The sequence below is a fragment of the Phalacrocorax carbo genome, chromosome 3 (genome assembly GCF_963921805.1).
Source record: "Phalacrocorax carbo chromosome 3, bPhaCar2.1, whole genome shotgun sequence".
Taxonomy (NCBI): domain Eukaryota; kingdom Metazoa; phylum Chordata; class Aves; order Suliformes; family Phalacrocoracidae; genus Phalacrocorax; species Phalacrocorax carbo.
The window spans coordinates 108,785,282-108,812,580 of NC_087515.1; the positions used below are offsets into that span (position 1 = coordinate 108,785,282).

Genomic DNA, 27,299 nt, shown 5'->3' on the forward strand with positions numbered 1-27,299 from the left:
TGTTACATATATAATTGTACATATCATACAAAGGCACTTGCCTAAAAAGAGAAATGTAGTGTCTGATCCCTGTTCCCAAGACTAGATTTTGTACCTTAATATTAAGCAGTCAATTCATAAGATGGTTAGTGTGTCCCTGGAGCAAAGACAAGAACACAGCATTCCTGCTTTCCCAGAATAATGACCCCCTTCAGACTACTGCAATTCTTGGATTTTTTTCTTAGGGTGTGGTAGAGCTTCAGCAGAATGCGTAAGAGCATTGCTTATGCAAAGCAGCCTCTGGTCTAGCCACTAACCTTCTGTGTTAGGGAAGACGGAAATGTGGCATTGGACTCCTGAATCACCTCTTGCACTCAACTCAGGTTCCTAAGTCACAGATAGGGGCAGAATTTCCATTTCATTCTATTCTGAAACATTTATCTCTCTCCATTAAATGTAGAAGAATCCTTGGATCCCAAGAAAGGATTCCAGTTTCTATTCATTTTAAAGTTGCCCTTTCTGGCTGTATTTTCACAGAAGGACATCCACAGACTGCTCTCATTAGATAGTAAACAAACTCTAATATAAACTTGAGTATACTTTCTGTAAGTCCAACTCCAGCCCTACTCCTAAGAGTCTGGTAATAATTATCTTTCATTCTATTATAATGTCTGTTACAGACAGACATTTTCTGTCTATTTCTACTGTTATTTTAAAAAATGTATTTCATGCTTAATGATCTGAGGGCAAAGTTTTATTCAATGTATTGCAACAGAAGCAACTTTTAACTTTCCATTGAATGCCAGCCTTTAAAGTTGAATGATGTTTTAATTGTTGCAGATTTTAATTGTTGCAGATGATAAAGACAGCTCTTCTGACAGCTCTAAAGACTTCAGTCCAGTGCTTTACAGGGTGTCCAAGAAACTGTTTAGCAGATGCATATTGTTCATACAGAACTTCTGTATGTTGAGGCAGTTGATAAAACAATAGATTTGATACAATAGAAACCGGAAGAAAAGCAGTTGCATAGCATGCCTTGAAAGTGTCTATGATAAGGAATCTCACCACATATGCTTTGGAAAATGTAAAGACATAACCCTAGCCTGACGTGGGCCTGTGCAGCTTTGGAAACACTCCTGTGTTAGGCAACTGTAAGTATTCATGCCACACAGACCTTTCCCTTGTTACTGTCAATAATCCAAGTCTGCAGGATACAAGGAAGAAAATGCCTGCTTGGTTTCTTTTTGTAATAGTAAATTCAGCTCTTCTGCGGGGTTCCTATAGTGTCACATCAAGAGTATTACTTACTCTTCCTGTGAATAGTATAGCCTGCAAAATTAAGCCTTTGGGATGACAGAACTATCAGATTGATGAGTTCACCTAATAAACCCCCATTAAATCTTGAGCTGTCAATCCTGTTAACTGGCAAAATTTTCTGCTGCAGAGCCACTGCAAATTTTTGCTAAAACAGTAATATTTACTGCACAGAGCATATAATATCTGCCATGGATTCCTTGGGAAAAAAATCATTAAAAAATGTGTTATGGATACTTGACATGCTGGATGTTAGCGACTGACTATTCTTTCAGTACTTTCTGTATGAAGCCTTTATGTGCCAAATAATTCTGAGGATTTCAACACCAGTGACTAAAACCAGCTTGAGTCCATAACCACATTAGTGGCCTTTCCTAATTACTATTTAGACATCCTTTATCAAACTCTTTGAGGTGGTTTCTCCCCTAGCATTAGTCCTCTCTGTCTTCTGCTAAACGACTTGGCCTTGCTTGAGTCCAGCTCGCTAATTGTAGCTCCCACAGTCTTCTCTCAATAACATCTGTAACATACATTAATTCACAGAAGGGAAAGTATCTCTTATGATATAAAAGGACTATGTTATATGTGATACAGGTGACAAAAGCACAAAAGTGAATTGTTCTGAGACCTGTGAAATAAGGAAAAAATGCTCCCATAATAAAAAGTATTCAGAATTACATATATATGTTCATTGTATATAAAATCTTTTTTTTTTCAGAAGAATGCTTTGTTACTGTTGTTATTTATATAATTCAGTTAAACAAAATTTCTGTGACTTGAGGCATTTGCCAGGACTGCAAATTTGATTAATGAGAATAGCTATGGATCAGAGGAAATGATCAATCCAGTCTGGAAATTTATTTCATTTTATTATCTCCTGGAGGAACTGTAATAGTGGAAAATTAACCCCTACATCTAGCAAATAAGGTTCTCTGCTTTTCAGGGTGAAAAGCTACCATTTGAGTTCACTCTTTTAGGACAAATACTGCACACTCAGTGGGAATTGTGAATGAATAGGGTGATCAAAATCTGTCTTTAGAGCTACACTCTAAACACAAGAGGAAAAATAGGAACCTTTACCACTGACCAAGCAAAACTTATTTTTAAGAATCATTACATCTGTAGTGTCAAGAAGGATTCATACAGAGTCTGTGTAAGCTGCAGTACAGTGTGGACAATGCAGACTTTGAAGTAGCACTGTGAAAGGGAAAGGAATTCAAAGAGAGAACATGAAGAGCTCAGTTTTCTACAACCCGTGAATATGTTTCCAAAAGTGCCATATCCCAGGTGTGATACTTTCTATAAAAACATCAGGTCATTATGTTTGTAAATACGGATACAAAGAGATGCTGTATAGTTGAGTTCACTCTTGGTTCTTTAAAGCATTATAGCACCAGCTTCTTGGCACAGTTGTGCCAAAACCAGAAGATCATTGGTAATGAACTCGTTACAGAGAATCTGAGTGAGCATAGGAATACAGTTCTAAGGCTACAGCAGGTTCACTCTGAATTTCTTCTCCAATCCATCTTATTCCAGAAAGAATTGATTTTACTGTACGATCTTGCCAGACAAAAAATGAAAGAGGCAAGATCAAGGACCCACTCAGAATTTATCCACAGACAGAAGGATGCAATGGAAATGCAGAAAAGGCAAGCTCTGTGAAGCCTTTTCTTGAGGATTGCAATCTGCAAGAATCCAAAGCAGCACTGCTGAGATATACAGTTCCTTTCCAGACCTACTGCTCTGGTAACACTAGAGAAAGGTTTGGTCATGCATAAGCCCCGAAACAATTTGACATTACAATGAACCCAACATCTCATATTCAGCTAACACTGAAGGAAAGGGTTAATGATTAAAAATAAAAGCAAGCAACCCCACACTATGTAAAATGGATTCAGGATGAAGCATCATTAAAATCAAATGTGGTGCTGAATGTGTTCCATGATGCTCTTACTAAGGCCTCTAGTTCAGACCCTGAACTCTTTGTCCTCTACTGAATTTCTGCTTACGTCAACAAAAGTTATGTACGGCTGAGATCTATAATCTGTCTCATCAAAGGTGAATAATTTCTTTACACTGCATAAAGCTATAATTGAATCATTTGCTCTTGAAGGATCAGATATTTCGCATTATCATTTAAGGACTTTTATTTGTAGGAAAGGAACTAAATATGCAAACCTTTACATCAGAAGGATACTTAAATACATTCCTAAATTTAAACATGGCAGTTAAAGTGAAGAGGGCTACTAACTGCTTAAAGTTACATGTAAGTTTCTAAACACAGCCTGGAAGGTTTACTGAGCTTCCAAGTTAAACATTCACATAGAAGGAAATCTTTTAAACTAGTTCTTCAAGGGGAGGAAAAGTTAGGTAGGACAGGTGCAACATCACTTCATGTAATTTTAACTCCATTGACATAAAATTATTCTTGATTTGCCCTGATGTAAACGAGCACAGAATCAGGCCCAATCTCACTTCAAAGTATTCAGAAATGATGCTTAAATAATGGTCTTAACGAATTATACTGAAATGAGCAGCAAACAGTAAACACCTTGAGCATGGAACACAGCGGCAGGAAAAGTTTACTAAACTAACACCACAGTCATGATTAAACAATCCCCCAACCAACCAACCAATCAACCACAAACATATAACAACTCTGATAAATAGATCTGAACTTCTTCCACAAGAACCAGAGGGCTCCTACTGGCTAGCTGTTTGCCCATTGTACTCTACGACCTTGAGGTCTCCAGCTCTGAACTACTTGTTCCAAATATTTTAATCACATTATTTCCAACAAATATTTTCAGAGAAAATGTTTAGTCTGAAGGTCTCGATATGAAATAACAGCTAAACTGCAGAGCACTTTGCAATCCATACTTGCATCTTCAATGCAGAAAGAATGCATCAATAGAGGTTATGTTGTAGTTTGACCCAACCACTCCCAGGCTTGAGTACTTTGTAACTAGACCAGAAAGGCAACTTCAACTTCTTATCCAGAGCAAACCACACAATGGCCAGGATAAATGTCTTCCAGCTGCAACTCTATTTTTTCTGTTCTACGTATCATTACTGGTGAGATACCCTAAGCACAGGGTATCTTCTTTTATGAAGGAGGTGAAACAATACAGCAATAGTTTATTAGCAAAGGGATAAGATCTGCTTCACCTTGTGAAACTCTTATGTATTTATTTAGTCTTCTTTAGCCCTGGAAAATGCACTTCTTTCCATGTACATTGTCCTAAGCAGTGGAATTAAGCTTTCTGGCCTCTTAATTTAAAGCTGTAATTTTCTTCTAGTAGGTGTTTTGCCTATAAGGTACACGTGTGTCTAGCTCTTTGCTCTGATTAATACTGAACACCTACCATGTTCACCAAAGAGATGACCACTTTCCTGCTCATAGTTTGCATCAATGAATATGATTAGTGGTCAGCAGGCTGGACAGGCGACCTTGCTAATATAGACATGTCATCTTTGTTTTATCAGGATGTAGAGTGTCTTCAGGGGCAAGCACAGCTGGAAAGCTGTGTGCCACCACAGTTTCCTCAGCACAAGTCCTTCTTTCATCTTTAGATTAGCATTTACGTCTCCTCTTGCTTAGAGAACGTAGTGCTTTAGAAGGAATCTGATGAGGGGATCAGGAAGATGGCAGAGGGCACTAGCAATCCTAATAGAGCTGATAGGTGGATTTCAAATTATGAGGGCCTATGTGTCTGTGTGGATTGATGGAAATGAAGGAAAAAACCCAAACATATTAGCAGATTTTAAAAAATAATCCTACAGTTTAAAGAAATCTGAAAACAGATAGAACATCTATCTCTACATCCATGTGCTAGCCTTTATTTATTCTTAAAAATTGTATTAGGTTGCATTTGAATATACACTGCTATCTATGTTTTACAGCTATTTTTGCAGTATATTCCACCTGAAAAATCAGATGCACTACCACATATTGGTATATTTTATATGCCAGCTACCTTGAGTTTATTAGAAAATGTAAGGGAGTGTCTAAAAGATTTATACATCCTAACAATTCACCTCTTGGGAAACTGCAATAGTTTTTGTAGCATCATCTGTGAAATGGATTTGATTGATATATCAAATTTCTTTACATCTAGAATCAGCCTGAATCCTCCTGCCCCTGGCAGATTATGAAATACCTGGAGTATAAGCCATCTTGAATGTCTTCATGTGAAATGGGCTAAATGGTACCTTGGAACATCTGTTCCAGGAGCTCCTTCAATGAAGATTTCTTTCTATAATAGAAAAGCTTTGTGAACCAGTCTTCAGGACCGAAATAACTGAAATGAGCTCTTCTCAGGAGAATGTACTTCGGTTTGCCTTGCAAATCAAATGCACCCTTCAGATTTCAATCCAAAGGTTCTTGGCAATTGTCATCACAGAGAAGGGGCACTCCAAAAGCTGCCTTTTCTCTTACTCTTTCCCATTTGTATTGCAATTTACAGGTTAGGTTATCGTAACACAAGTCATCTATCTGCCCTTTCTTTCTGGAATATACAGAAAATTAGAAAGATTCATCTTTCCTTTGGTGGTGGTGCTGAACGTAAGGGCGTCTCAAGCCTATTCATAGATAGATGAATAGATTTCTGGTTTTCAAAGAGATTCAGTACATTTAATGAAATTTTAAAGAGGATACACCAGCCATTTCTGGGGAATTTCAAGCATTATTTTTGGTTCAATGGACTGTGCACAGAAATATGAGCACAGAATTTGGGAGTCGGAAAAATGTTTGGGGTTTTTTTTCTTTTTACTTTAAATTGGTATTCTGAGATCTGTAAGAGCATTTCTTTAGGATGCATCTGTATTTTCTAAGTCCTTTAGTTTATCAATGATGAGGCAAGAAAGATGGGATTTTCAAAAAGCCCGAGGTGGTTTCAGTGAATGTCCAAGTATTTTCAGTAAGAACTGTATACCTATATTACCTCTGAGAATCCCATCCAAAATTCACTTTATTTTAACAAAAAGTATGGGCAATGAGATGTCAGTGAGGTACTTGAGTTTCCCAGGATTTACCCTTTTCTAACAGAGGACTGAATTTGGTCTAAGAAATGGTAAAATACCTTACCTTCCTCCTCTCTTCCCTTCCCCCCCACTAATTGCTGACTCTGTCATCCTACACTTGCCAATGGAATTCTTCTTCCCCGATACTTAGGATTTTAACTGTTTTGTCCACCTAGGCTATAGTTACTTTTGGAAATTTTCTAAACTGCTATAATCTACAGCACAAGTGACAGAAACTGTTATGAGAACTGTACAGGCATCCTGGTGTCCAGTGGCTAATACTGCACTTTGTTTCTAGGGATAAGAACACTAAAACACATTCAGACTTCCTGCTAAGGTGCTTTTAAAGGTGCGTGGTGGTTTACTACAGCATCTACATTTTAGTGAGCGGCGCGTTATTGAGAGCGCTAAATTCAGAGCTGACAGACCCAATTTTCCCATACAGTCAATAGATAAAGGCAAGTGATGTATTCAGAACACATAGTTTTAGAACCCCTAACTTCAATTTTACTTTGTTTCCCTGGAAAATTAACAGTTCAAATTCCACCAGAGCTGCTTATGTTAGGAATGGAAGAAAGTGAAACGCCAGGAGGCCTATCAAAATCAATAGGAAATAAATTATCTGAAAAAAATCTGATTTATTGATTAGCTTCTAGATCTCACCAAGAACAAACTGTATCACTCTCCACTCCTTTGCATAGACACAAGGAACTCCATACTACCTTCCTCATTAATTGCTAGTAACTCTTTCTTGTAAATCAGCTATGTTCTAACGGATAGTTGCAGAGTGATTACTATGTTGATTCTCAAAAGATCATGAAATATTTTTCTTATAAAATTCTATTATAACTTTTCCCATTTTATAAGGATTTTTTTCTTAATATCTAACATTTGGCATAGAACATATATACATTTACTAATGTACATATGTATTATTACTGGAAAAACATGGGATCCTAAGACAAACTTGACCTATGTAGGTTTTAATTCCATGTAATATGCAGAGCAGCTAATACAGGTACCTCTGTAAAGTTTTTGCAGTTCTTAACCACAGCCTACTATATATGGAAGGAAAGCAGTCAAAAAGCAATGTCAGCCTCTTTAGATTGATTAGGACCGCTAACTGCATGTGTAACTGTGTTGGAATAAGTAAACCACTGTGTTTCATTATGATAGCAAAAGTAAACTGAGTATCAAGCCTGCTGGCTTGCCAGAAGCAATTATCTTGAGCTCTTGAGTTTTGCTTAGTTTTTTTTCCTTTTGTCATTTTTGATAGTGTAGATTCAAAGTTTTTCATGTCAGCTGAAATCACAGCAGCAGTTGCTCCGTAACCTAAGCACCAACAAACTCAGTCACCATTATATCTTAAAGAAATTGCTAGACATCCTGCGCTTGCCCATCAGGATAGCAATAGCAGTTGCACATCAGCCTGATCTAATAGTTTGTCTTCCAGGTTCTGAGACAGCAGAGTTCCCTGCAAAAGGAAATGGCTTCCCTGTTGCATCAAACTCGTGTAGCTTTTAACATTGGCCGTTTATGCTCTACCAATGTTGTTGGCAAATTTAAGCAATTGAGGAAATGCTACAAATTCAGATATCTGAGAAAATGCTTATAGCCACCCAGCCAGCCACCATCTTGTGCAAATGGAGAAAATACTTCCAAAGTCTTTCTACAAGATTTAAGATCTGACCTTACAAAATGCTGAAACAAAAGTCATACAACTTTCATACCTGGTTCCTAAGAGGAATCCAACTGAGGAGTGCTGAAAGCTTTTCTTATATTTTTATTGGTTAGAAAGGTGAATCTACCCAACCAAAAACGTGTTCCCTGGAAATGGGAACAAAATACTTTTTAGATAGCTCATTAATTTTTGCATGATTCTTTCATTTCACCCCAGTGCATTATGATGTCTGTCATCAGCATATGGACTCTTGAGTAAATGGACACTGATTACATGTTTTGAAAATAATGGTTACATGGAGTCCAATATCCCAAAAAAAGAGAAAAGAGAATAGGTTAATCACATTGCTACTACATCAGTTTGATTACTACCAGTGACCTGTATGTCTAAATGGCATTTATGCCATGGTATGATAACCAAAATATATGAATTTTAGAAGGACTTTATCTATATAAACCTCTCAGTCTCTATATTTTTATTAGAGTCAACTAAAGTATGCAGCATTCAAGTCTCAAAGAACCATAATATATTCCAACAGTTCATTCTGAATAGTTTCTTGGGGTAGGGGGAGCTACGGGGCAAAATTTTCAAAGGGAAGAGGCCCATTTTTGCTCATAAAAATTATCTGCAAACTTGTGACAGCATTTATGTGGGCAACCAGTGACACTATATAAGCAGATCCAGCAAATAAACTTGCAATTGATCAGTACAGGCACCCAGCTGTAGCTGATACTTTGCTTGTACCTTCGTGAATATTCTCCTGGTAACTGCATGCATTAATCAACTACTAGGATTATATTTTATGTGAGTATTTTTAGCACAAACACACCTCCACCCTCCTTGTTTGAAATGTGAGTGCTGGTGTGTTAAAAAATATTTGGAAGACAGACTTATTAAAATAAATGCTAAGACAACACAGTGGGGTATATTTTCAGTGTGGAGCAGAGAGATTTAACTGCATGACTTCCATTAGCTTTAACGAGAACCACACAGCTAAATCCTCACACACCACACTAGAAGATTAACCCAGAAACCACACATTGTTTACTTTTTACTAATACTCTGATTATTACCACGTTCTTCCTCCTCCTCCTCTTCTTCCTCCTCCTCTTCTTCCTCCTCCTCTTCATCCTCCACATCTTCCCCTTCCTCTTCATCCTCCTCTTCTTCCTCTTCAATCTCCTCTTCTTCTTCTCGATCTATCTCCTCATCATCCTCCTCCTCCTCATCACCTTGCTCCTCATTATCATCAGAATATTCCTCCTCTTCTTCATCCTCTTCCTCTTCTTCCTCTTCCTTTTCATCCATCTCCTCTGTTCCATCAGTTTCATAGCACTCATCTACCGAAGAGTTGTCTGCTTTAACCACAAAGGGTTTTCTTTTTGGGGCTGGTTCTTGGGGTTGCTTATCTTGAGTTTTTCGTTTTTTTGCCAAAGGACAGCCATAAACACTGTGCAAAAATTAAAGATGCAAATTATTACACTGTTCTGTAGATTTCTGTAGATCAGATTATAAAACTCATGTCATTTAGTCACATATTCTAATTCTACACCATGATTAGTTGCTGTTCTCAAAATGCATGTTTTCAAACTAAAATGTTGCTGAGGCAGTAAAGACCAAGGGGGAGGACACTTACAAAACCTGTGAAATTGCAAACAACTATTATTTTCCTGAAAGTGTCACACGTACATGCCAGCATAACACTTACAGAACTGATATAATTGTGTGGTTTTCTTTTCATTTTTTCTCTCTTCTGCATGTTACATTCTCTTCTAAGGCAGGTGAATATAGTTAAAAAACCAGCAATCTTACCCTACCTGTTAGCTATCAGTACAACAATCAGGAATAAAGCAATGCTTCACGATTTTGTAATATTCAGTAAGTTTTTGATCATGTACAAGTAAGATATGTTCCAATGCTATTTAAATAATGAAAATACGGCCACATTCTTAACACTGTTGTTTGTTGTTATTATCACAAATGATTAATTGCTCTTAAATTCTCTGCTGCTATGCTCCATTATATGCTACAAGGCTGGGTAAATGGGAACAAAACCAACAGTTCTCATGGCCAGTGTTGGAAGTGTTCTCACATTGAAAAAAATCAAACAATAAACAAAATCCTTTGCACTGGAGGAAGTCAAACTTTTCAAAGTTGAGTACCGCTTCCTTGTTGATCATTTGAATGCACTGTAACATAAATAGCATTTCAGAGTTCTACCAGAGTAGCCACCTGTTTCTCAAAAGTCATGTAATCTGTGTTTGTTGAATGTGTTCACCCTTGTGTAACCCCTATAACCTCCTACACTGAGTGATTGCACACACAAATTACTTTTTGTTTAAAGAACTTCCTCTTTGAACTTTTTTATTGTATGCTTACAAATACTACTCAAGTTACATTGGTTTTTAGTCCTCTTCCTGAGATGAACTATTTTTGGGACATATAAACTGCTCTTTCTAGTCCCTTCTGCATGTCTACTTATGACTTCCTCTTTCACGTTATATTTTTATTCCTTTTGTCACGATTACAAAACACTGAGGATCTTTATAATTTTCTTCCAGTCTAATAATGTTTCATATTCTATTGACTGACCACTGTAAAATAGGGGGTTTCACTGCATTTAGTACTACAGATGTGCTCTTTGTGGTATCTGCATGCTCTTGATCTTGGTCTGATTTAATTGCATCCCAGCAACTATGCAACCCAATAATTTAAACTGCTACTTGGGTAACAAGCATTTTATTTAGGTGCCTAACTATTTTATTTATGTGCCTAACTTGACCATTGTCTTACCTAAATTTTAAAGCACTTGTTCCCAGGAAGACTGACTTGGTCTGCCTGGCACAAACATACCTAAGGAACATATACAGTAACAAAAGATGGCATTCATCATGGGACACCTACTCTGCACATCACAGACACCTCTGTCTCTGTGTAGGGACTATAGGTATCTTTAAAGTCTAATCCAGTGTGCCTAAATTAAACACCTCCCTCCATTAACACTATCAAGAAATAACTGAGTAAATTTTAAGTACCTCCATCTAGCCAGATTCCAATCCTCCTCATTTGGGAGTGGGTATGGGGTAGTAGTCTTAACAGGATATAGTTCCCGGACACCAACACCGAAGTTGAGACCTAACAGTGCAGGCTAGAGGGGGAATAGACCTACATCCTCCAGATCCAAGAACCATGTTCCATCCAGCAGTTATGTGGCATAAGCTGGGGAAGAGCATCCTCTTCTAGAAGGTGAGACCCTGTGCAACTGGCTGTAAGAAACTCCGTTGATACACAGCAGGCAAGCAAAAGTCCAATCTTTCACTAATTTAAGAGTCCTAAACCTAGGAAAAGAGGAGCCCTAAGTTTCTGGTGTTTTCTTTTTGGACTATATTTGTTTCTATCCAAAGATGCTTCAGTGTAAAACCTATAAATATGGTGGAAATCTTTGTCCCTAGGTCACCTCTACTGCTCGCTGCCAAATGACTGTCCTGCCTCTTGTCCTGTGAGTCCTCCTCAGGACCCAGCTGCCTAGAATCAAGAGGAAAGGTGGTACATATTTTCATGGAAAATATCTCACATCATCACAGCCTGGACAGAAAGAGGAGCTCAGTCTCCATCAGTCTGGACGGTGCCTAAAACCTGGGGAAAAAGGGAAGCACTGTTTGTTGTAGTTCTGACTGCACCAGGTTTACTTTGGTGCTTCCCCTGGTGCTACGGGGGTTCAGGAGCTGTCTATTTAAAACCTCCATAAGGAGCTCTGAGAGAAGGCAGGCAAATTTTTCCACAGAACTGCAATTTCATAGTGTGTGTAGTGCCCAGGGAATCAGCTGGATAATTCAGGAGGGACCTGTTTCATTCAGGTGCCTAAAAGAGGCTGCATCCCGGACAACAGGAGTGGGTCACAGCCTGGGGCCCAGGCAGCTTTTAGAAACTTGCATATCAGTTCAATGGGATTTAAGCAGACAGGATAACATTTATTGAGTGGATGTGTCTTGGTTTCTTGATTTTTGTTCCTTCTCTTTGTGATGTATAGCTCATCTATGAGCTATAGCATATAGCTATAGCTATATATATAGCATATAGCTATGCTGTCACTATAGCTTCTTCAGTGCCATTATCATTAAATATTTTCTCACAATCCTGATCTTTATTTTCAAAAATAAGAGTAAGCTTAGTCCCAGAAATCCCCGGAATTTAATTTCTTCCTCTTATTATAACATTCCATTCTTAGAACACTGTAGGAGGCAAAGCTGTCACCTGAGGCAGCTCTCAGCTACAACCATCAAGGCTAACGGGCATCAGTAGATGTGAAACTGTGAAAATTTTGGCCACTGGAGATGACACAAACTTGAATTTTGTCACATTAAAGCCAGAACATTAAGGCCACCCTGCCCCAATCTCTGTTCAGTTAAGAACACTAAATGCTTGCAAAAGTGTTCATCTCGTAATGCCCCAGAACAATCCCTTTTAGAATTCACAGTAGTCTGGGAACTGGGGAAGAACATAGTAGGATAACAAATACACCTGCTTTGTTTTGAACTGTTGTTTAATTTTTGTATTTGGCAACTAAGTATAACCACATGACATTTTAGAAACAAATTATTGCTCAAAGGTAGAAATAAATTGTTGTCATTGCCATATTTGTCATCTTTCACCTTTTTTTCATGGCTTTATGTTCTTCTACACAACATTTTATAAAGTTTTTGAGAATCTAAGACATTACTTGGGAACCAGGGCCCTCTGGAGAGTGCACAACTGGCAATGGAAATCAATGCCAGTTAGCTGCCTGATCAGCTTTGATACTTTTATAAATCACATTAAATAACGATTTGCAACTCAGCTATTCAAGTAAAGTTGTGAATTTTACTTTAGTTTTTCACTTTATTTATCTATTCTCAGTGCCTTTGCTCATAGAATATAAAATTGAGGACACATCAGCAGCTAACAGAAACAAACATTTATATATTTTAAGGATTGGGTCCAGCGCTACGGGCTGGGGAATATGTTATTTTTCCAAGGAAATCAGTTATGTTAGTTAACTCCAGCTCAGCTTTTGTAAACTCTTTCCAGACTACTTTGCACTAATGTGTTGCCAATTTTCCCTACAGCCACAAATTTGGGTTTGCCTGTGCTTAGATTTATAGTTTATAAAGCTATAATTACATGGGGTTTTCTTATAAAACTTTTAAAATACTGTCTTGCACTGGCTTCCTTCCGCTCTTCAACTATATACCTCATATAGCTTATCTACACCTTATGTACTATGTAATTCATAGTCCAAGAGAATTAAAAAAAAAACACAAGCCTTTCAGAAACCTGGGAAACAGGCCACCAGACCTGGAGCCTACTGTTTAGCTGCCCTATTTTCTTCTTTTTTCTACCTTAACCTGTTCCACTCTCATCCTTTGTTTCATTAATTTTTCAGATTCTGCCTCCAGGACACTTCTCTCTGTTTCTGGCATGTGGTCTCTCTGGTGAGCACACCGAGGGGAAGGCAGCGCTGGCTTCCCAGCAGCCTCTGCCACTAACTTCCCTCCTGACCACATGCAGAGACAACAGTCTCTCCCACTGACCTCTTGTTCCGCGTATATTTGTGAAATCTGTTATTGTTTGTCCTTTTAGCTTCTGCAATTTTCTCTCCATTTCCAATTTTGGCTTTTGTGATCATCTCCTTATTTGCTTAGTTTTTAGACTTGTTTATCCCTGCTCAAAGCGATGACCCCATTGATTTATCTGTCTTGCATGCTTTTATCCGTTCTTTTATTGCTTACTGTATTTCTCTGGTCAGCTGCACTTGTTTTATTTTCCCCTCACGCTTCAGCTCTCTTGGCTTTCAGTGGAATATATATTTGGGCTTCCTGAAATACACTTTTGAATATTCCACACTGCTTTGCTGTGTGTCTCAGTCGTCTCTGGTTTTTGGAATCTGTCATGAATAATTCTTGTGGAAAGAACATTGTTGAATTTCATACCGATAAGCTCCAACAGGACATATAGACATTAATAATTGAAGAAATTGAAGGAATAATATATGAATTTATACTCCTTAGTTAGAAGATGATTTATAGTATTTTTTAACTCTCACGCAATTTTTCTTTATTAAAAAACATACAATGCTACTCACTGATACATTCAATAGGACCTTTCTCAGGAAATACATATGTCTTTCCCAGAGTTGAATGTCTTGATTTTTAATATTGATATCAATATTACTAGTTTAATACAATTTTCAACATAATTAGTATGGTTATTATTTCTAAGCTATAACAATTAAACATACCTTTTAAAAAAAATATATACATATAGTATAGGACCAGAGAAATACAAAGGATTTTCTAAATCAGATTGCTGATTAATATTCTACCCTGCCTGATGTGCCAACTCACACATCAAAGGTGGGACATGACACCTATGTCTGGAGGACACTTTCCTCTTAGAGTGTCTTATTTCCCTACAGAAATTAGAAAGGGAGCTTATGTGACTAATAAAGATTCAGTCAATCTTAAATACCGAGTTTAGATAAAGTGATTCCTATCTGCCATGTTTACCAGCCTTCTTTTTTCATTTGTATCTCTCTTCTACTGAATCTATTATTTGAGAAGCTTCATGCTGTAAGATCCAAGTCAAGAAAAGGAAACTTATGGCAATATTATGCCCTGAATCTGAATAATATTTTTTCTTGGAGGATTGTTTTTTTCTTTTTTTTTCTCATTAATACTTTGAAAAATCTTACAGAAAGATTTTTCAATTTAAAAAGTGTCCCCAGCAATAATGCTCTTGATCTTTTTTTTCTGATGTAAGAATTTAATTTGTCATAAACCAAAACATCTGGTAGGTAATAGAATCTAAAAATTTACTATATAGAGACCTAGAGATTTTATCAAAACCATTCAATGAAGCACTTAAGTATCTGAAGTGGCACTGAGGTGGAATTTTATCACACACAGTTGAGGATGGCAAATGAGGAACAGTCTGCTTGGAAGCAAACTTGTGCTTAAGGCTTCAGGCAGAAAGTTCCCAAGGCACTTGCACTCGTCCCACTGGATACCGTATTATTTTTGGTTTGGACTAGATAACATCCAAGTCCATATCTCCCAATGAAGACTTTTAGAGTACTGAGAAAACTGGCATTTTGCACGTAAGTCCTCTAACTAATCCAGTCTTCAAAGAATGTGCAAACCAAATTAATTTCCATAACACTGCATCCTATTAAATCCCTCTCAAAGCAGTGACTACTTTAGCTTTAAAAGGCTGATACTATAAGCTGATAGCAACTGACCAGAAAATAAATATTTGGATTCCACCAAATCCTACAATATGAACTCCCTGCACTCCAGGAGGACGCCCTTACCAGCAGACTATGCACTATTATGAGGAAGAGCTGGTAGCACTCTTGTTGAAGCTGGACCATTGAACTGATAGAAATGAAAGACTCAAATTCAGAAAAAGAGATTGACTCCAGCCTAGCGATTTGCCTACTCAACTGCAAGAATAAACTCCTTCAGCTGAGGACGATTTGCCATTCATATTTAAATGACTGCTGAAGTATGCCAAATTACTACAGGAATGAGCAGCGAACCAAGTGGACAGTGATAACTGAGAGGTGGTGGAATCAAACTTCTTTGTGGGAAATTATTTTTACTCTCTAAGCCACACTGGTCAGGAATCCTTTCTACCCCACAAAAGTCCCGCATAATGCCTGCGTACTGTCCCGGAATATGGGATGTATTGAGTAAAACCTTCCCTGGCTGTGAAAGGTGGAGAACTTTGCTGAGTATTCTAATCCCTAAGCTATAGAAGAGAAAAGGGAAAGAGCAACAAGTCAAAGTTCAAGAAGGACTTGGAAGTTTTTGAGCTTTTATTTCACAGAAATGGCTAACTGCAGCCTGTAAGATAGAGCTAGAACACACTGGTTTCTGTGCTTCCAACCAGCCCGATTAAAATTCTCTGTGCTAGCAACCTGCCTGCTATGATTCCCCATCTAGAAGACTAATTTACCCAAATCTGCTTTCCAGGAGCCTTGAATACTGTTGCAGAATTAGGCATGCTTCTCGCAACCATTGCGCTGCCAAACACCATAGCATCTAAGGCTACTTACAGAATGACTGCCCTCACCCCTATCTTCTCAGTTGGAGTTAGGCGCTAATCCAGAGTCAGTGCTTAAATACTTTTGTAAAAGTGGGCCCAAACTACTATGTTTTTTATCTGTTTAAACCATAATTAAATAAGAAATACCTTTTAAAATACAATAAATTCATCTCTACAGATGTGCTATATTTCAGACTTCCCCACAAGCTTCTGCTTCTGATTCAGTAAATCAGATTATCATAAGCAGGAAGTGGTTTCATGTGTGCAGTGTCAGAACACACCACCTTTACTTCATTTATTTGTACCAGACTGAAGTTTATTGACTTCTCAGACTAGGTGTGTATACAATAGTATTTCAGTTCAGTGAAAACTATTAATTTACCTGAATAGGTACAAGCTTGACTGATAGGATTGAGTGAAATGTAGAGCATTCTATCCCTTTTTTCCATCTGGAGTTTCAAATATTTGTGTACTGCATTATGGAACAGTAAGAAAAATTACAAAAGTGCCCAGAAGCATGCTGGATCTCAAAAGGTAAAGGCAGAAGATGTGAAATTTTCTTCACAGAGCTTTAAAAGCCAACTTGATCCTTTTGCACTTCAGAGCCTTTTTAAACACATGAATAGCCACAAACATACCGCAGATCTACTCATGTGTATAGCATTAGTTTACTAAATAAGCCCTAAAAAAAAATTAGTGTCTTTAAAAAACAGTACTGCAAAAAGGGATTAGGAGTAACAAATAACATGAGAACAGAATGATGTGCTAGAAGTAAATTATTGAGCTCAAAAGTTAAATTTTTTTTTTAGAAATTCAAATACTGAAATATGTATTTTTAAACAAAATAAAGCAGCCTAGCTTTGATGGAGTCAATACAGTCACAGTAACTTAAGTCAAAAGTGAGGATGTCTTATTTAATTGGATCCTATATATCTCCAGTATGAAGCACCTCCCCACACCAATTCTCTGAGACTCCAAACCGGTGTAACTGAACCCTGTGATTCATCACAGTGGTAAACTTACTGGCTAATCTGCCCTCTGGCTGGTGAGATCATTTCACCCGTCACGGAAGTCTCTGCTCTTCGGACATGACAACTGAAAGGAAACTTTCAGTTTTGCAATAATTAACCAATATAACCAATAAGTTTGTTTAATTGGTTGAATCCCATAGCTGTTCAGTGAAGAAAAATGAGGCACAGCAATGTATTTCTAGGTGTTGTACAAATACACAGGAAAAAACTCAGCCCTGGAGAGCTCATTTAAAGCAAGATGTAAAAAATAAATGTTACAAATCATAACACTAAAAACTTATGTGGCAGCACAGGTTAGCAAAGTACATGCCCTGCAGTTGTAGATTATTAAAAAAGTATTTATGTAAATAAATCAATATAATATCTGATTGCCCCATGACTTATGATGTCATGGATGGCGTTCATCTCTCACCTACCCCTAGGCTTCTAAAACCTAAGTCTATACATGTCATGTTAAGCTTCCTTCATAAGTCAACACAGAGAAACTGGAACCTGCTGGGAGGCAATCCATCTCACCTTACTTAGACACTTTGCTGATCTCTCACTGACAATAAAGCGAGTTAATGGTGATTACCTTATATTTCTACCACTAAGTATCTGATAAAAGTGAGAGAAATCCAAGCCTTTTTCTCTCTTTCTTTTCTAGTGTATATCCATCCCCAACAAAGAGAGTACTTGGCAGATTTTAAAACTACGCACCACAATACCTTCATAAAGAGAAAACAAAAACCCTGCTTCTTTCCTTTCCACAGCTGCTCTATCACTCAACATGAATAATTCTCCTCCCTATCACTTAGCTATCTTTTCAAGACTACCTGCATGATCCAATGTCAGACAAATGATGTAGTTGCACCCTAATCTTAGGGTGGTAAATACCCAACTTAGCTGCGTGTTCAAGAGCCGGAAGCCACAATTGATTATGTCTTGTTGCCAGGCCCTTGAATACAGGGACTGATCAAAGAAACAAGGATAGTGCAAAGAGCACGGGTTTAATGACTCATATTGATTCATTAGATGAAATGCATATAATCAAGTTTTGCTAAGTGGCTATTGATTCTGCACACTTTGATGTTGATTTAGATGTAACCCAGACACGTAAAAATGGGAACATGCAAAGCCAGTGTCTACTTCTGTACTAACTCAAAGAACACTTGACTTCTGCACTAACTCAAAATCCTGAAGTCCACACTTATTTCAGAATTCTAAACTGGAAGAAAAACACTGGGAAAGCAAGCCCTCTATTTTTTCTACACACAGACAAAAATAAGGCAGGCTACATTGAGCTAAATCAAAGCAGTATCTAGGCTTGCCAGGATATGCACATTTGTGTGTATCCTGTGTTTTCAGCCTCAGTGGTAATGACAGCTCTGTTTACAGGTAAAGGGCAGGGCAGTTTCTGATTTTTTTTTTCATGATAACATGATATCATAAAATGGGAGAAGTTCATAATCAATCATTCATCAATGTGAAAGGGTTAAAATATGCTAAAAGAGCACATCTATCAGTTACAAAAGATCTTTGCATAGTCCTGATGTTTGAATCTTGGGCATTATATGAATTTTTTTTTATTCCAGTATTTTAAATGTAATTGCTTTTAAGCAATTCAGCATGCTAAGTTCAAGCATTCAAAAAGCAAGGGAAATAAACTGCTGGAAATCAAAGGCGATTCATGTAGTTATACTGTCAGTCATTTAACAACACGGCTAGATATGTATTAGTAGAATCAACACCCCTAGACACAGACTCAATAGATCATATTTAATAACAACACAGCGGTCAAACTATCATTCTAGCATGTACTTAAGTATTGAGTAATAGAGTACGCTGTCATTTTATCACATCTCTAATGTAGAGCTACTATAATGAGACTCTCAGCTACTGATTCCTATCACGAATACTCTTTCCATCATCTCTACATAGATACACAGCAGCACTGGCTCCCGGCTTAATTTTAACTAAGGAAGATATATGGCACAGAATTAAGAAATAAGATGCACTAATTTTCCTGTAACTATAGCAATAAGTATCTCACTTGATCCAAAAAGTTAATGACTACAGAATATAACCAATGGAAAGGAAGAATACTGTGTAGCAGCCTTCTGACACTAGACTCTCAACAGTAAACACCTGAAATTACAGAAAAAAAAAATTACAAAACCAAACTGATACAATCTGCAGCCACTTCAGTGCTTACGTACTGGATTTTGACCTCCAGCATAAGCTACACAATACCATTCTTTGTCCTGCACAGTTGATTAGGAGTCATTCAACCACAAAATATTCCAAATTCTGGTTGTTAGAGGATAGGGATGTTTAAATCTTCCTATTCTGAAAAAAGCTAAAAGATTGTGCCTTTCCATAACAGAGGAAACACAATTATTCTAAAACAGAATAGAAATTACAACATTCTCTCTATTGCATTATGGAGCTGTAGCTAGAATTGGTCTCTTGGTAAAAAAATGTTAACCATTATTAATATGCATTTAGCAAACTTTATTATGAAGGAACTGGAAGTTTATCCTCCATATTAATTTTTAGGGGTGCTTTCTTTCTTAGGTGGCCTCTGCACCAAAAAGATTACCATAAAAATCTGTTTAACATAAAGAGAATTTCTAATATACCTTTATCATTATACTTTATCATGATACCTCCTTCAGTCTAATTTCTAGGACAAAGTGTTAACACTAGCTGTTGTGCCTGCCAGTTTACTACTGCATACAAATTTATAAGCACAAGCTTATACCCCAGACTTTATGTTCTTTGCTCTAGATGGACACAGCTATTTTGGTATTATGTAATTTTCAACAGTCCCTGTTAGCAGTTCCTATCAGAGATGCGTTAGAGCGATCCGGGGTTCTAGACCCACACAGTTCTCCTGCCCTAACTTTTGCTCGGTGTGGCAGTAATGGGGCACATCTGTCAAGAGACACAAATGTAATGGCATACATTTTTCTACCCCATGCAAGTACAAGGCAGGTGTTGTGGATCATTAGTCTCCCCTCTGAGAAAATGCTGCTTCACACCCCCCGCCCCCTGCCATGACTTACAGCCTGAAAGGCATATATTTGCTTGTGCTAATAATCTACCAAACTAGTCTCCTGCTGCAGCACACAGAAGTTGGTTTGCTTGGGGGGCTTGCAGGTAGTACTTCCACTAAGATACAAGCTCACCTATCATAAAGAAACTGGTTCAAGCTGTTGGCAGACTCAAAGGACAGAACTGTGCAAAACTGTATCTCTTATGTTCAGTTCATTTTTTTCACCGTTTTTTTACATGATTAGAAGAATTAGAAATACTCTAGTCTAAAAATGAAAGTTTACCTACTGGCTTAATTACTCCAAAAGCCAGATGTCTAGATATGGACCTAAATGGCTTTGCCTTAATCTGGCCTTTTTTTATATAGTTGATGAAAGGAAGGATGCCTATTCAGGGGAGAAAGAAAAAAAAAAAAGCCCACCACTCTTAACTGAATTCCATCACATTCTAGTCCAGAACAGTGAGGCTCCAACTTGACTCATATCGCGATTAAAAAGAAAAAATACTATTGTATATAATGTTACTTTTTATAGCTGACAGTGAGTTCCATTAGGCTGTAGAAGAGCCTCTGAAGGAAAACTAAAATAGCCTCCCAAGGGAGTGGAAGCCCCACACAGCATGATTTAAGCGTGGCAGCTGGGTTGTGGGTGGAAATGGCGGTTTCCATTGAAAATCTGCTGCCAATATACCTCCTATGGCTAGATTTCACAGGGAAATGTGGCAGTTTTCCCTCTCTTAAGTTCAGCTTCTCAGTCTTAAAGATGCACAGACAGGAAAGGTAGCAAGGGTCAATGACTGAATAGAAGGTCCAGAATGATGTACTGCCCAAGGGCCAAAGGGTAAAATTGGAAAATGGCTGGAAGTACAAGAGTATAACAGAAAGATGGCAAGAAAAGGAACAGATTCTTTAGTTTTATAAGATGAAAGGCAACTTTTTAGAAAGTGTATGCCACTTCGAAGACTACTTTTAATTTTTTGAATACTTTGAGACATTTGATGCTTAACGCTTATGTCTCATTGAAAGTCAGTTAGCAACACATTAGTCACTTTTAAAAATGGTCCCTATATATTTGGGGCACAGATCTATAACAGGAATAGTTGTGGCAACATTAAATGTCATCACACTTAACTTTAGAGTACTTAAGTTTAGATGACTAAGTTACTTAGTGAATAAATTCCCCAATGGTAATATATAGGTATATAAGCATGGGAGTCACTAGAGCGTGTTGACTGTGGTATAGCTATGCTAAGAAATATGAAGTACCATGAAAAGAACATTTCCAAAATCACTTTTCTCTTTCTTGTTGATGTCTGCATCTACTTGCAACTCTGACTTAGGCATCATCTTGAAAAATATGACTCATAATCCAGAAAGACACTTTTCGATACAGGTACAAAAATCATGCATGTAGTATGGACAGCTATTTTATTGCTCTCTGTTTTGATACAGGCAGTGTGGTACTGTTCTCTGCCTTTTGTTTTTTTTTTTTATGACTCAGGTTGAAACAATTCTAAAAAAAATGGAGGACCCTTTCTCTTTTTTTCCCTTTTTTTTTTTTTTTGGAACCCAATCAACCTGTTATAACTCCAGACCTGGTTCCTCTAGAGGAACCTCTAAAGGAGTCCTTTAATCATCAAACTAGTTTTTCTCTCTCCTTCTCTGTTCTCTGTCGAAAACCTCATACTCCATTCTGTCCACAGGCCTGGCTTCAAGAGCCAGGACAGAAGGCAGCCTCATCCTAGTCAGTCTTCGCCTGTCAGCCTTTTGGTATGGCTCTGGCTTGGGAATTAACAATGTGCTTGGGCCCACTCAGGCTGATGGAGAAACCAGAGCAGTACGTTGCTTCCTGAGGTAGTATTCTCATTGCTGGTCCCAGAAAAAATGTCAGTGAAGGGGGATGTGACTGCTATGCTGTCTATAGAAACCAGTGCTGTCCTTGCATGTTAGTGTGAGCAGAGAAGGCCTGCTTTAGTTGCTGGATCAGAGGATGCTGGTATAAGTACAAGCGGTCTGAAAATCTCAGACATTCTGGCATGTAGAAAGCACTGAGCAGCACAGCTTAGCTGAGCTGGCAGCACCTCTGGGCATACATAAATAGGTTTTCTATTACAAGTATGATCAACTACAGACTCGGGATTTTTGTGGATCCTCCTCTTGGAGTTCAAGTACCTAAGATCTATTTAAGCTGTGTTCTAGCAGCTTGTGCTTATAGTCTGGTTTATGTGACTAAAAGCTTTTTGTGCAAATCACAGATGCAAAATTTTAATGGTGGAAAACTTTTTTCTGTCATTCTCTAATTAACAGGTTAATGTACTAAAGAGAAAGTGGGCCAGGCATCAGAAGACATTTTGGTGTTGATAATACCTAGAAGGTTTTGAAGGTAGGGATGATAAACTGCATAGGTATGAGGTCACTTCAAATTATCTGATATCATGCAAAGATATATTGTAATGTAGCCAGTAGGTAAATCTTTCCTGACTCTTTACCAGGTGATTCTGAATTTCCTTGTGGCTTAAAAAATAGGGAGTTTGGTACCATCTCTGTTCTTCAGACCAGCCAAGAAATTTTTGTCTTCCTGGGGAGTTATTTTTTTTGTTTTGGTTTGGTTTTTTTTACAGACTTCTGGAGCAACATAATTACAAACTTTCCTGGTGTAAGAGGAATGAAATTCTATTCCTGCTTACACAAGAGATCAGTTTAATCCACAGTATACATAAAAAGTAAAATAAATAAATGAATAGAAATTGCTACTAGCAAATCTAAACTAACGGTGATAGTTTTGTTGTGGTTCTACATGAGCTGTCCACTAGACTGTGGCTTCTACATCTGACTGACTGCTGTAATTTTCAATAACAGTCAAAACTATAGTAGATAGAAAAAGCTAAATGTTTTCTGTTTTGCTTAAATGCTGACATTTTAAATAAGTGGTTCCACTTTTAGTCAATGCCATTTTAACTGTTCGGTCCTTCCTCCTACATCTCTTTAATAACAGAACTGGAATCAGCAAGCTTGACTGCTAAGATATGAAGTTAACACAGGAGTCAGAATTTGTTTGCATTCTTTCTAAAATGATATTTATTTTATAAATCTGACGCAGTTTCTGAGTCCGTCTTTCCCTGTGAACTCTTTAGGTTTCACAAGCTAAGCAAAGCCAGGCCACATCAGTTCTGTGTATGTCAGTATTTCCAAGGAACACCTAGGTGCTGCAGAGACAGTACTACAAGTCCGAAAGTAGTACACTTTCCTCACCAGCAGCACTGAAACAAATTCTGAGCTTGCCATTGTGGAAGGGACAGAAGACTGTAAAGCTGGTAATACCTTATGTCACATGGAATTAAAAGGAAGAGCTAAGTGTTTGTGTTCTAAGAACTAGAAATATTAATTCCAAAACCCTGCTCAAAAGTAATGCAATTACATTCTGTCAGAATTATTCCTACATTTTCACGCAGATAAACAATGGGGGTTTTTTTCCACTTTCCATCTCGAACTCCTGTGGACTACAAATGTGTGCTAGTAAGAAGTTGATATGACCAATCTTGTGAGTCAGTGTGCTATTGTGAATGTATTACATCATAAGCAATATGACCTTTGGTGTCATTTGAAACCAAATGCACTGAGGCTGCTGTATTAACATTTGTGAAATGTTTTAAAATTAACAGTTGAGTAAGATTTATGAGCATAAAATACAGTTACCATAGTAAATTGGCTGCAGAGCAGCCATGCATCTAGTTGGGACCCTGCATGTTCTACCACATCTTTATACCTTTCACAAAGTATGGGATATCCAGAGAATTCTCTGAGAAATAGGTCTCGTAACCACATTTTTTGTTTGGTGGCTAGCGACATGCAAACATCCGTAAGACTCATGTCAGAGAATATTCATCATCTATGTCATGATATATGACATATCCTCTTGTCTGAGATGACTGTTTGCTTGTTCCCTTCTCCTGAAGTAGTCCTTAAGCTTACTAAGAACCAACAAACGGTTGATCCTCATTGATCATCCTAGAAGAAACCCTGCCTAAGCAAGATCTACATTAAACAGTATATCAGAAATTCTAGCACATTATTCTTATTTTCCCTGCAAATACTCAATAATGAGAAATCATTTGCTAATCTCTGTATAAATGCACTGTTAATATAAGAAGGACGGTCTACAGGCAAAGGCACTGGAGTAGAATTCAGAGGCATGACTCACTTCTGGCTGTGATGCAGATTTCTTGTGTGGTAGCAGGGAGTCACGAACTGCTAGTTTACCAAGGGAGTGAATGGATTAAAGCTCTCAGTTTCTATGCATAGCTGCACAGTGAAATTCTAACATCTAAGTGAGGTATGTCTGCTCCTCTTCTAATACCCAGGGACATGTAGGCACTTAACACACAGCAGAATTTAGACGCTGTAATCTGGACTGGAGTAAGGTATTTTTCTGTAGTGGAGGATTTCCACTCCTGGAATTAATGACCTTAAACCCTTTTTGTTACAGAAGCAGAGATTAACTCATTCTTTTGACTAGGAGATGGTAAGAGGGGGAATAACGATCCCAGCCTTAGCCATTATCTAATCTAGAACATTCAGAAACAGGTGAGAAATTTGTGTTTAATATCCTCTTTTCCCAGGCGTAACTGAAGCTTCTCTTTACACCTCTCAGAAGACTGCTTGCTCATGAGGTTTTACAGTAATCTGGGTTGAGAGTGCCCACTTCTCTAATACTCCTGCAAGAGAAAACATTTACATGTTCTTTGCTACCGGTGAAGGATTCATTACATTCCTCTCTAAAATGAGTTCCTGTCTTCTATATGAAGATGCTGGGACTGGAAATAGGGTTCTTCTCTCCCCAAGTGGCTGCTCAAAGTTAGAAAATTATATCCTTCCCTCTTCTTTTTGGATATATTTTTGTCCATAAAATAAGAACAGATCAAGAAAACAGAATGCAAGCATCCTGACATCTCTTAACTTCTTTATCGTCAATGCAAGTTCCCAGAAGATGGTTGAAATGTGTCCTAACACTTATTGACAAAGAATAAAATAGTGGGTGAGTGCCATGTTTGTATAGATTACAAATTGGGGGACTTTAAAACCACTAGCTACACTGAAACAAGCAGATAAAGAGATCAGAGATGTACTATGTTACATACTTAGTCTGACATAGGTGTTAAGATGCCCAAATAAATGTTTCCTGGCAGAACACCAGAAATTTGGACGAGCTTAAAGTACAGTTCTACTTTGACTTCAGAGTTAGACACCAAATAAGGGAGGGATGATAAGGGTCCAGCCTTTGGACTGGGCGACTTAAAGCTGAAGTTGAATGCATGCCGGTTTTTAGCTCTAGCCTTTATTCTGAACACCTATTCCCCATTCACAAACTATAGGTAAGATTTTCTCCTGGAGACATTGTGAGGGTGAAAAACAGTAGCAGGTGCATATCATTGGTGAATTTCTTTCACGAGTATCAGTTGGGCAGAAAGCATTCATCCACTACTTGTTCATCGAATTGAGTGGCCTGCTCATTACTTTAAATAAAAAAAAAATGATGGCAGTGAAACCTCTCCCAGCCCTAGGGAACTGAACTTAAAAAAGCCGTTTTAAATGGCTGGTATTGGCATTTAAAGCCAATCATATCCTGTCCTGTCTCATTTGGCTTTATAGTATTACGAATTTTATCGTAAATCATAGGTTTAAGACACAGGCCTAACTTCAATCACAGGAATATTTTCTCTTAGGCATCATACCCCTTCTCCACTCTTCCACAAATACTTACAGTGTGGCACTGCTGGTTCTTGCAAATAACGAAAGGACATTAGGTTCTAAAATCCCTTTTTCACATGCCTACTGATTACTTGCAAGATTTTCTTGCAAAGGTCATTCAATGAGTAGCCAGGAAACTAACTTGGTAGGTCCACTCATCTGGTTGAAGTTATCATCGTTTACAGTGTCCTAAGCTGTATAGTGCTGAGGGTGTCTTCAGGAGCTATCTATCCCCAGGGCATTTGATTCTGTAGTGTGGATGTATTTATTTAGATTTATTATTGTCATCAAAGATGGCTCAGGAGTACCTCTCCTTTCCCTGTCCTGAGCTGACACCACTAGAAGCAGTACTTCATATCACCCACTAATAAGAAATGATGTCTTTGGAAGGGCTGTCTCAACTTATTGAAAAACTTCAATATAAGTCTTTAAGGACACATCATAGTGTATTTTAGGGGGAAAAAACATCACCGAACTATTCTTTTTTCTCTTTTTTCCTGCAACGTTGTTCTTGTTTTCTCACTTCTTTACTTTTTTGGGCCTCATTTCTCTCCTATTTCTACATATAAATCTATGTGGAATTTTCTGCTAGCATGGTGTAGTGATTTAGAACACGCAAAAGGTAAACGGACCTTCGTTTCTGGTTCCTTCATATTTGAGTTGGATTCTTGCTTTTTTTCATATTCTTTTGCTAACCCAGATAATACTTAGGGTGCATGAACTGCATATATTTTCTACTTATGTGATATCTTGCCCCTTTTTTAATGATTCTAGCAGAGTTCAGATAATTTTCACTGAGGTGGAGAGTAAGGTGCAGGGTGGCGTTATTCTCTGATAGCATGGGTGCCACCTATGGATAGAACTTTTTCAAAGCCATCTATGTTATTTGTGTTGATATGGACACTGGAGTGAGGAGTAAGATGGGGTTCTGTGACTATCCGGCTGCCAGTATTCACCCATTCTGTCCCCAAAGCCCTGACCTGGGATGCCCCAATCTACAGGCCATTTTTCACCTGCACACACAGTAGCTATTGCTGCTGCTCAGATGAACTGTTGGTAGGAGGATGCAGGTAGCTCCATAGTACCCTAATCCCTGTGCACAATGTTGCTCATGGCTTTTCTGGTTAGTGTAAGGTTAATAACCATCACTGCATTACCACTATAATACACATTAATAAACAGATGTCTTAAATACTCCTTTTCAACTTCAGAATCACTACTTTTCCAGAAATGTTGTAGAAATAATTCATGAAATATTAAATAGGAAAACTAGAGTTGACTCTAAATGTAAAATTGTCTTAATTTTGCTCTATCTTGCAGAAAAATGTTTTGATCCAAAAAGCACTGAAATGTGAGGTCCTCTGACATCAATGGTCATTTAACAGATCTTTATTTAAATACCAGC

At 37.8% G+C, this 27,299-nt stretch overlaps 1 protein-coding gene across 4 annotated transcripts in view; it reads right to left on the minus strand.

Moving 5' to 3' along the window:
* Nucleotides 1-27,299, minus strand: part of MYT1L (myelin transcription factor 1 like) — a 237,359-nt gene that overhangs the window by 97,011 nt on the left and 113,049 nt on the right. For all 4 annotated transcript variants that reach the window (XM_064447981.1, XM_064447978.1, XM_064447979.1 and 1 more), the window contains exon 5: nt 9,070-9,446. In XM_064447981.1, coding sequence (XP_064304051.1) covers nt 9,070-9,446 — 377 coding nt within the window. The remainder of the gene's footprint in view (nt 1-9,069; nt 9,447-27,299) is intronic.